This window comes from Myzus persicae, unplaced genomic scaffold (genome assembly GCF_001856785.1).
Source record: "Myzus persicae strain clone G006 unplaced genomic scaffold, MPER_G0061.0, whole genome shotgun sequence".
Taxonomy (NCBI): Eukaryota; Metazoa; Arthropoda; class Insecta; order Hemiptera; family Aphididae; genus Myzus; species Myzus persicae.
The window spans coordinates 33,677-46,366 of record NW_019104278.1 but is presented as its reverse complement, the minus strand read 5'-3'; the positions used below and the strand labels follow the sequence as shown (position 1 = coordinate 46,366).

The 12,690-nt window shown below is 27.0% G+C and overlaps 1 protein-coding gene across 3 annotated transcripts; it reads left to right on the top strand.

The window, feature by feature from the left end:
* The first annotated feature begins 7,107 nt into the window (after positions 1-7,107).
* LOC111040841 lies at positions 7,108-12,690 on the top strand. 3 transcript variants are annotated; one of them, XM_022324902.1, is made up of 3 exons: positions 7,108-7,351; positions 9,565-9,626; positions 12,060-12,690. In XM_022324902.1, the coding sequence occupies exons 1-3, from the start codon at positions 7,154-7,156 to the stop codon at positions 12,160-12,162; spliced, it is 363 nt and encodes a 120-aa protein (XP_022180594.1). In that variant the 5' UTR covers positions 7,108-7,153; the 3' UTR covers positions 12,163-12,690. The 3 variants fall into 3 exon arrangements, with proteins under 3 accessions (XP_022180594.1, XP_022180593.1, XP_022180592.1); XM_022324901.1 differs by having other exon boundaries at positions 9,565-9,654; XM_022324900.1 differs by having other exon boundaries at positions 7,117-7,351; positions 9,565-9,834; positions 12,060-12,109.

Below are 12,690 nucleotides of genomic sequence, written 5' to 3'. Positions count from 1 at the left end.
ATAAGTTTAGTATGTGTATGTACACTAACTTTTTAGACATATCTTGTTCATTACATGATGTATATTAATAGGTGTATACCTATAAAACAACAGTTGCGTATAGCCTGATTAGATGATGTTTGGGCTTCAATTGATTAGGTATCTAATTGAAGCTCTCCCTTAGATATATTTCAAAATCAAGTAAATTTAAATTATTGCCAATGATAAACCTAATGACCCAAACAAAAATACAACTAAATAATAGACACAAAAAATCATATAAATATTTTAACACAGAACATATGGCAAAACCACTGGGTAAAGCAAAAAAACAAACTACGAGAAATAAAATAAAATATAAATCCCTGGTCACGAACAAAAACAACCAGAAAAACAGAAATAATAATAACCCGACTAAGAATCGGTCACACCCTCCTCACTCATGGACACCTTATGAACAACCAAACACCAACGGATGCTCCTTGTGCGGAATGACCCTCACTGTTAAACACTTGCTGACAGAGTGCAGATCCAACGAGGAAGAACGAAAAAAGTATAACATACCATTGAACCTGTACGAGATTATCGGTCCCGACTGCCTACCAGAAAACATCATATCGTTCCCCAAGGCATTAAAACTAGATAAAGCATATAATAATTAAATAGAATAAGTTATTAATTTTGTATAAACTGTTCTTTTTTTTCTCTCCTATTCTAAGCATATATATTTTATAAGTATATAATTGTATAAAACTCATAAGCTAATGGCCTATGCTGCCGAAGCTGTAACGATCAATAATAAAAAAAAAAACCTAATGAATATTAAATTTTTAATATCAAAAATATTTTTTTATGGTTTAAACTACCTACCTGACACTTTGCTATTTTTGTTATACCTAGGGACTAGTGTGTTTATATTATCTACCTTTATCAAGCATAGTTCTTTGCCTAGTGCAGTAGTCGTAGTGAATATATATGTACAATAAATTAGGTATATTTTACTATTTTATTATTGTATTATCAACTATCTGTGGACTAGTGACTATAGTGTTGACAATATTGACATAATATACGCACGCCTGAACCAGGAATTAAGATATTATCACTGATAATTTTTAATGTTTTATTTCCTACTGAAACATGTAGGTAAGTAAATACAAATTATAATAATATTACAAAAAGGAATTTTTAAGTAACTGAATGTATTTATGTAATTTTTAAAAATATCGAAAAATATGGTAAATAGAAATCTACATTTACTTACATGTTACATAGGCACCTAGTTTATAGTTACATATATTTCGCACAATTCGAATAAAATAAACCTAAAATGCAATAACTAAGCAGAAATGTAGTATTCAGCATTTAGGAAATGAAAAAAAGCCTCCAACGGGTCTGTGTTAGATAATTTTGATATTGGAACGCAGATATTAAATAGTTGGATTGAGCTTCTGTAATTAAAAATTAATATTTCGAGCACTGTCTAAAGTTAATTAAGAAATTATTATTATTTTTTATTTAAGTATCATGTAAAATGTAAATACATTTTAAGTGACCTTTGTATTGTGTGCATAAGTGCTATTGTATTGTAATAGTTCAATAAAGTTAACATTTAGGTAAGTACCTACTAGTTAAACATAAATATATTGTTAGTTCTCGTATTGTTTATGTTGATACAAAAATTCATAATTATGTAATCAAGTTTTTAAAAGATTGCTAATGTATACATAACAACAATAAACAGATTGTTCAAAATTGCATAATAATAATAATAAAGGTATTTTGACATTTTGGTGTCACATTATAGCTCTATGGACTATATGCTATCACTATAATATGCAGATATACCTAGTAGTTGATGCAGACGTCAAATACCGTCCAGTCACTCTAGCTATTATTTCAATAGTCAGATGGTCCGTTATCTGTTTTGTACACAACCCTCAAACCGCATAATAGCAGTGTCAGAAAATTCAGAGGTAATTACTGAACACCTAAATACCTGGGTACAGTTATCATTTATCAACTATAATAACTTAAACTGATTAATTATGTAACGTACCTAGGGGCCCATATTATAGAATATAAATATAATTACGTTTTGTATGTTATTAGATTATATTATAGTTTCTACATCGGGTTTAGTTAAATTTAATATTATGTATATAAATGTATGATAGATTTAATATATTATGTATATCTGTATAGTATTATAGGTAGGTAAATCGTTCATAGATACATTTAGAAATCTTGTTTTTAATTTTACACTGGATTAAATTATATTAAGGATAAGCATTCATATTCTCGTAAAAAATCATCTTAAACTGTTCCTATAATAACTCTTTAATCATGTAAAATAATACCTATACATTTTTTTGTACCTACCTATAGTACCTATTCATGAATAAAAAACGTTAAGCAATACATTATTAATTATCTTTATAGGTATAAGGGAGGAAAAAGCGAGTAAGTGAGTGACTGTACATTATTAGATGTCTAGAGAGTCACTGTAGTGATGTATTAAATTTTAAATTTGAATTCGATAATATAAAACCACTGTGTACGAAAAACGATTCTGATCGAAGACTGTTTTTCAGCCTATTTAATAACTAAGTAAATTTTATGATATTGCTGTGATTAAATTAAACTATTTTACTAATAGGCATTAGTACAATATAGTACTCTATTAAATTCTATAAAAATTGCATTTGAATGTGTTATCGTGTTTAAACAGCGTATATATATACATATAATATAATTATGTACCTATTGGCTATTCTAAAAATTTATCTTTTAAAGAATCTACCCACAAATAATATTTTTAAATTACAACAAAATAACTGAAGTCGTTATGCTTGTTTTAGTTAGTCTTAATATGTAATTTATTCCAAATTTTAACTTAAAATGCCTGTACAAAATATGTGCTTATATATTATTTAGATTTTTTGGTTGTATAAACTATTTTTAATAATCCTTGTTTTAAATTTTCAATTCGTAGATAAAATTATTAAAATAACTTCTTTTATAAATTTTTAACTCAAAAAAATTTACAAACTTTCGTGGTCTAACTTCTACGTTCTTCTAGTTTTTTTAATTTCCTCTAACAACAACTTATAAGGAACCTTGTTTTACATTTTCAAGTTTTTTGACCTAGCGAACATTTTTTTATCAACATTAATTTAAAAAAACTAATAATAATCGAAAAATTCATTTGTCTATAAATCATTCAACGTGAGTAAAAATGTTTTTAAAATCTCATGGTATACCTATAGGTATACATAAAATGTTAATATAGATATTCACTGAACATTTTATGTATCTAAAGTCATTTTTTTAGAGTTGAACTAAAAACAAAAATTGATTTTATCAAAAACTGATTTTGAGTTTAAATTGTATAATATTTGTCTTCAATTTTTTACTTTTAATAACCACTTGTCATTTTACATTCATATTATATTAAATATTCTTTTAAATTTGGGCTTTTAAATATATTATATTTGTATTGATGGGTATTGAAAATAATCAATCATTTTGTATCTAAAAATGTGTTTAGTTTAAAATGCCAGCAACAAAAATTCACTCTAAAGATGATTCATTGGAGACCGGGAAACCAAAATCTTCGACTATAAATGTTAACCGTTGTCGCAGTACAGCGACTTATAGAGAAGACGATTCCGAACCTACAGATGTGGAAATGTGCCAATGTTCATCAGTTCCTTTGCGATTAGAAGGAAATATTTTATTGAGAAGCATGGCTCCCAATCGAGGAATGATACACGTGAGTGTTATTATTAAACTGTAAAATTTTTTTTTAGGTTAGTTAGGTACTGAATTATTATCTGAAAATTCAATTTATGTAGAGTTGTACAAACATGCAGTGTAGGGAAATAAAATATATCATACTTAGATTTTTAATGGATATATCTCATGAATAAAACCATTTTAAAAATTAAGTTTAGTACATATGTTATGTATATCTGCACAGTGACATGCTCAGGAATTTTCAATGGGGGGAGGGGATATATGTTATAAGTAATAATCAGGGTTGGGATTTTATAGCACTTAAAATCTCAAAAATATGTGCTATACCTAGTATTACTTTAAACAACTCTTAATAAGTGCTAAAAATATACAAGGTTGAAAACAATAAAATATGCAGCATTTGGAATTTCAAAACAAGGTATTATAAGTATCAGTTAAGGCGAGACAAAGAAATAACCAAAACACATTCAACCGAAAACATTGCAAAAGTATACTATAGTCTGTAGGTATGATGAGTACATTAATCGAGTAGTCATAAGTATTAATAAACTATACACAAATACACAATACACCTAATGCTTTCAACAATAGTTCGATTTAATCACAGATGTAAATGACCAAAAATGAGCTCATCAAAATTAGCAAATAACAAAACTACAAAAGTTTAAAATCAAAACTAAATATAGGTACCTAGCTAATACAAAATGATATGTCAGAACGTCCGTATAATCGTTCTCTTTTAATTAATCTATGTTTACTTTTAAAATTAGACAATAACCAAAAACGCTTGCATTAAAATGTTATTTCATAAAATATGACAAATTTTGAATAAAAAAAATCTCAAAAATTCCAGAAAAAGCACTAGAATTTAAAAAAATCTCAAAGTATGCAAAATAAAATGTTTCATTACAATTCTCTGAATCATGAAACAAATGTTAAGCTTACTCTGATATCTTTCAGCATTTTATAAGAAATATGCAAATGCTATGAAATCCTAACCCAGAACCCTAGTGATGCATTAAAATTAAAATTGTGGTGCTAAAGAACAAAAGACACAAATAAGAAAATTTGAGGAACAATGTGGGGATATAACCCTTACCACCCTCTATAACTCCACTGACCACTGTATTTATGTGCTACCCACTAAACATTTTATGTTAGGGAACGGCTAACATAATATCTTTATACGAAACATCACATTGCAATGTCATTAAGATATTTTGTGGATGTTTAGTTTTAATTGTCTCATAATTATAAACATTAATTACTTTTCCTATAACTAATAATGTACATTGGCACAACTAGATCAACTAGATCTTGCATGTGGGGCAGAGTCTATAAGTACTAAACACGAATTCCGAGATTCATTATTTTTCATTTAGGAGGGCTAAGGAATTTTTTTTTGGAGGGGAGAGTTGCGCCTTAACTGATGTAGGTATAATATTAAGATCGAATTTTAATTTATAATGACAAACATATTAATATTATATTTGTGTATAATATAAATGTTGTACGTAACTTTAATTCAAATACATCCAGGTTACCTACTTATAAATTATAATTTAAACTATAAACATTCCAAAGAAATCTTTCTATAGTTTTCAACTTTCAATTTTTAAATTAAAATTCTTTTAAATATAATGTATATATTATTATTTTATTTTAATACAATAACTCAAGGAATAGATTTTAGAATAAAAAAATGTGGAGAAGTTGGTTACCAAACTATTGTATTTTTTCTTTTTACCTAACCTAACCTAACATTAGATGAAAGCTTAACATAACACAGTAGTGTTTAACCCATTTGTATTGGTACACACGTACGACATAGAACATTTTCGTTCACTAGTTTCAATAGTGTGCTGTTAGTTTTGATATTAGAGTGAATTGGCCTATTATAACAGTCAAGACCGTAGCCAGAAAAATATTTAGGGGGGGGGGTTGAGTATAAATATGTTACATTATATAATAAAATATGAAAATCAAGGCTTTAGCCAGAAATTTCGGCAGGGACTGTTTGTAGTCATCCTATTTTACTAAGTTTAATTAAAAATATATTAACCTAGGTTTCTATATATTATATTGCTATTATACCTATTACCTATACTAATATAGTAATTTATCTTTTATGTTACTATAGTAAGTAAGTAATACGGTATGTAATAATAGCCAATAGATAATAGCATAGAGTTAATCTAAACTGTGTTGTAAAAATGTTATTACGTAGGGTAAAATATAATAATACTATAACCGAATAATCCAGCTTCACCCACGTGTAGTTTTTTTTTGGGGCACATCCTGTGACCTATATAGTATATTGTATATACGCAACACAGGTGTATCTCGGTTTGAGTGTATCTTAGTTCTAGTGCATTTCAGTTCACGGAAAAATCGGCGTCACTGTACCCAGTGGTTATAGCACCGTAGGCTCGTAGCTATAGATTTTTTAAAAGGAGGGGATGCCAATAAAACATTTTAATAAGTATAATATTTCTATTGCTACATTATATTATTTTATTACATATCAAATATTCATATTAATTATTATCATAAGTACTGACGATACTCATAAATTATGTACCTAATTGACTATGAAATATAGACGTATACTGATATAGAAAAATATATTCACGATGGGGGGGGGGGAGGAGTAAGCTTTGCGAAATAACTTCTTTAATCAAGACCATGTAAACTCGATGACTTGATGTATGCTTGAACCTGATCTGAACTAGCAACCAATGGCAGCCACTTATAAACAAAAAATAGTTTCAATTTCCACCCTGAATCTCAAAATCCTTATTTGAGGACCTCTTTAAAATGCAAATTTTAGAAAATTATTTCTTAATGGCTCTACATTATAAAACGGAACTAGTCACTGACCAAATTTCATACTCATACCTTCAGTAGTTCCGGCTAGGCGATGATGGAAGGTCAGTCAGCCAGGACAAGTTATTTTATATGGACGAGTTTGACGAGATAGATAAGTAAAAATGTCTAGTCCTCTACATATATATTTTACATATATATTTTAATTCTAGCAAAATAACTAAGATCGTTATTCTCTGTCTAAATATTAAATTTCGTCAAAATTAAATTTTTAAATCTTTTTTTATTAATAAAAAACAATATTTGAGCACCAAAACAATGGAGTTTTAAAATTATCATTTTTATATTTCCCAAATTTATTGACCATTGTGAATGCCCGAAATTCCTAATTTGCCTGTAAAACTGCAACATGTATACATTTTATACATTTATAATAGTTCATATAATACATTATGCAGCTTACTGATTATTTTAATATTCACGTATAATCTTATCTTACTATATAATATTACTGAAAAATAAATAATTATACATTATATGGATTTCTACTGTATAGCAATTTACCGTGTGGTATAGCAAACAATCCACAATGCCTTTGACGTATTTGATTGGCATACCATTTGGTTGGCTGTTGCTTGGCACATTTCAATATTTTGTGTGTATCGTCATTTTGGGTGACAGTTTCTTAGACCCATGGTATTTCACGTGTGCTTGGATAGTGGAAGTAATTTCTACGCTCCCCGTTATTATGATTATAACGATGATCAAATGTTTGTACGTGCAAGTGGTAAGTGTGCAACATTTATTTATGTTTTCAAATTATTTCGGTATATTAAACATTTTATTTGTTATGTCAAGGTTGTAAATATAATAAAAAAGTTATGTGCTAATAATATATAGGTACCTATTACACAAATTAAATAATAACATATTTTGAATTTCTTATTATTTTCGTTTAAAAAAGGTAAATCTTTCACGAGAACTTATTTTTATAAAATGCAGATAATGTGTATATTAGGTTAGGTTAGGTTATAGGTTAACAACTTCAAAAATATTTATACGGAGTGATCCATTTAACGTAAGACTCTCATCATAAGATTCGACCTGCATGTATGTAAACTGTATATAAGGTAAAAAATACTTAATCTAAAAAATGGTTTTTTAGATTTAAGACTGTAATAATTTTATAGTAGCTTTAAATAATTGTTTAAATTAAAGTAATTATCTTAACTAGTGAGCATACAGTGTGTTTAACGAGAAAGGTAACAAGAAATATCACAAGACCCATGTCACTAAATTTCAAAATGGGATTTTTTTACTGCATTTAAGGCTTAAGAGGACGGAGCTGTGTTGTTAACGTCTTACACACGTATGACATAGCAAATTTTAATTCACCAGTTTCCGTAGTATGATTATGTTAGTATTGATATTTGATAATATAGTGAATTGAGATATTCTACAATTTGAATACAAGGTTATTATCAAGGGTCCCACTTACTCTTTTATTGTTATTATTAGTTTTAAGTAAGTTATACTTATTTTAAAACGTACAGTTTCGTAAAGACCATAACTTAATTAAAAAATAATAATAATAATAGGTATCAATAAAAGGCTAAAGGGGACATTAGATAATAATCTTACATTTAAATTTTATAATAGATAGGTAAATTCACGTTAATATCAAAACTAACAGCAGACTATTAAGACTGGTAAACTAAAATTGGCAAAATAACAATTTATTTTTTTGAATTGTATCCTGATTTTGAATTTGAATTTAAATTACTTAAATTTTTAAGCAATTTCGACTTTTGAGGTTTTTTCAAATTGACTTATTGGGAGATGAGTTTAAAATTTCGATTTATGAATTTTGTATTTGTTTATGGTTATTAAGTAAATTAAATTACACATTACAAATGTTAGTAAATAATTTTGTAAAAATAATGTAAATGTGCTTTACTTACGACACTACATCTGAGTTTTCAAAAAAAAACATACAAAATTTCATGCAACATTGTAAAATTGTAAATACCTACTAGATTTCCTGTTAAAATTACAAATACGTGTTGTTAATAATAAATGATAATTACAACATGCTTAAATTGAAACTTCAACTCACCTTCATTTCAGTACATCAATTTTTAAGACAGAGAAAAATATTATCAGTCAAAGTTACTGAAAAAGATTTAAGTTATTGAAACTCAAACTCAAAAGGAGGAATTACAATTTAAAAAAAATTTTTGTTGCATATCTATGGTTGGTATTTGAATTTAAATTTTTCAAAAATAAGTTAAATATTAAACTCTTTATGCAGTGAAATAACCCCAAATAAAATTCAGCGTCGTGCGTTCAAAATATTTCGTGTTCCTTTTATTGTCGACATACTGTATAGTACCTACGATTATCAACTTGTATACCCAATGGCCAATACCCATGTCGTATGTGCATAAACTACATTTAAATGCTGATAACTATAAATTGAATAGGTTTATTAAGAAATAGGTAGGTAATAAATATTTTTAGAACTATTAGGCATCTAGTTTTTATCTTTTTGGTTTAAAAAATAATTAATCCTTTGCTTGAAAGGTAAATATAATATCTAATTCAGTATTAATAAAGTTTTTTATTTGTTAATAAGTTTGATAAGACTTTGATAATACTTGAGTTAGAGGCTGTAAACCCTACACATAATACGTATATAATCTTAAATATTTTTAATGAATACCTGATTAAAACTATAACGGTTATTATATTTTAAATAGTAAACTATTATTAGGTACCTATACTTACTTAGGTATTAGCAATAATTTAATAAATATACTTTTAAATAATTTGTTTATATAATTTTTTTTTAAATTAATTAGTACCTAAGAATTCAATTCAAATCTCATATAAAAAACCCTTTATTTTATGTTTTTATGGAATTATTTTGATTTACAACAGTGGCAACACAAATATACTTAAGTAAAAAAAGTAAAATATTAATTATAATTGTTATTTTAGGAAATACTGGAACACTGTGAAAAAGTTACATGGATTGGTTTTACATTTTTACTTTTTCAAGGGTTGGCCATTATAATACTTCTGCTTCCAGTTAGCAATTTATTTAAATACATGTTTGGCGATTTTTCACGACCGATAAATTTTTTTATTTATTGGATGATGCTAGCTTTTCCACATATCATAATTTTATGCTTTGCAACATTTGGTTGTTCTTCAAAGGTACATACAGTTAACACGCAATCAGTTGGAAATGTCATTAATCATTGAAGGGTAATTTGGTATAATTATTTATGATGATATTGTTATTCGATGCCTAATTAATAATGTCTTAATATTATCGAACTAACATTTTTATCTTGGTAAATAAATTATTGTACTACTAAGTATTCTGTTTTATCATGATAATATAATATAAAATCTAATTAAAAATAAATTTATGTTTTTTATGACATTTATGAAAAACATACTATGTGTAAGGACTAAGGTTATCATATAAACATAATGCTTATGCTTACATAATTTAAATTCATGTACCTCTACCTATGTATTGATTTTTTTTAGGTTTTTTAAAAACGGGAGTGGTAAACTGGGTCCCAAATAATTGGGTGGATATTAGTGCTAGGTAAATTGAGTCCGGAAAACTTAAATGTGCTAGGTAAATTGAGTCCCAAGTAATAATATTTTTCGAAAAAATAATTTATAAATACCGACGATAACTTAAAAATAAAAAATCTCTACATTCAATGAGTACTGTATAGTGACTATAGTCACCAATTAGTGATTATCGATTACCTACCGATTTGACGATAGCGTTTGGAAAGACCTAACGAGCACTAAAATGATCACACTATATTATCCGTTTATCGATTATCAAAAAAACGTATCGTCAAATAATACGTCAATTACACCGATGACTATGACAACAAGTCACCGGTTGTAGTTCAAATGTTCAATTTCAAAATTATAGTTCTTAAAATTATTTATTACAAAAAACTGTGTGGTTTATAACAATGGATTTAATGACAAGTGAATGAAACAATACAATTTTTATAGTTGACGGACATAAATTTCTCTGTAAAAGTGGGAAACAAAATGTGCTTTTTGGAAACTTATTCGGGTCTCAGTTTACCTATACCCTTTTCAGACCTGGGACTCAGTTTACCACAAAAATGGTACTTCGGACTCAATTTACCTAGTCCCTTTAAAAATGTACACATTGTTTGTTTGTTGACCTGGTGAAGTTTATTAACTTCAAAAGTTTCATTAAGATCTCATAATATATAAATTGAAAAATCTGACACGAATTAGAATTGTTGCTAGGTACTATTTGAATATTTTTATAAGATACGAAAAACTATGACATGTTTTTTAAAATTTTTCCTACCTAAATAGTGATTTTAAGAACTTTTTTTTTATTAATGTGAAGTATCTATTATCTATTACATTTTTTTTATTATTGATAAAAGATGACCTTTGGTAATCAGCTATTGGGTTAACCTATATTAATATTATTATTAGTTATTGGTTACTATACATTTACGAAAATAGACACAACATTAAATTTTGATGTAAGCAGAGTATAATATAGAGGGGTACAAAAATACACCGTATATCATACAAATACACTCACTGCTCGACTTGGAAAAATTAAAATAGGGGACTGTGCATACTTTTAAAAAATAGCTTCCCCATCACTTGTTAAACGTTACTGAGCCCACATCCCTAATACCCCTATTTAAATCATATTAAGAACATATTAATAATCATATTAATCATATTAATCAATTAAAAAAAATACAAATACAAATTTATATAATAGATAATTAGTATAACTACTGTACATATTATATTAAAGTTAAACTAAAAATGATAATAAAAGTAAATAAATGAATAGTTTAGTAATACTTAGTTAATATTAACTAACTTATAGATCCGTGGTTATGAAATAATCCATAAGACAAATTATGATGGTATATCTCGAATTTTGATAAAAATGCAGAATAGTGTAGAGTCCAGTGAGTTCCCCTTAAAAATAAAAGTAGGGTTCTCTTAAATTTCTGTAAAAGAGTTGATGTACTCCGTCTCCCTTCGTCTACCCCACAAGTCAAGCACTGCATTTAAAAAAAAAAACATATAAATAGATAGGTAATTACAGTTTCATAATATAGGTAGGTACCGTTATAATTAATGGCCGTTGTAATAAGCCGTTGAAATTATAATGTAGGTACCATGGTTGAAGTATGCGTTTAAAATTACTTTAGGCCTTTATATAGTAGGTACGTACAAAGAAATAGCAATGATAAATTGGTTAAAAAAACGAATCGTAATATTATATAATATGGTATAGTAGGCACTAAATAATTTGTATTAATTATTAGTCATTAATTTGTTTTTAATAAGGAATATGATGGGTATCTATGCATATTTTTATACAGGGCATTATATCTATACGGTTCTATATTGCTTTTGGCTATATTTAGTACATTTTTTTTCAGATGTTTAGATCGTTTTCGAGGCATTTCCGTTACGCTAATAGCTGGAAAAAGCATGAAACTATACAAGTACATTTGGAAACAAGTAACCAGAAGACAGCAATAAATAACGATAATAATATTGAACTACAAGAACTTAATTACCACCCAATATTTCGAACTAAATAATAATAATCTACAATTTAATATGTTAGGTACCCACCTAAGTGTTTTTTTTATTATATAGCAAACATATTAGGTAGGTATTTTTTTTGTAATAATATTTTGTAAAATGTAAATATATCGAGTATTTAGTAATTTGTTAATATTAATTATCTATTGGTAGGTACTTACTATGGAATCATAGAATATACAGTATCTACTTAACTAAATCGTCTTAGCCCCCACAACTTTAAACTTATTAAAATATATTCTACGGAGAATGGACTATTAGGTATATATGCTTATAGTTCATAAAGCTTAATAATTCAGAAATTACTGATTTCAATTTTATTTTATATGTATATTGTATACTGACTATTAGGATTTTTTCAAGGGTGGTGTGCAGACACCCAAAACGGTATATACTATATACTATATACAATATTATAGTGCTGTATAATTACCTATAATCTATATTTTACGTACCTACAAC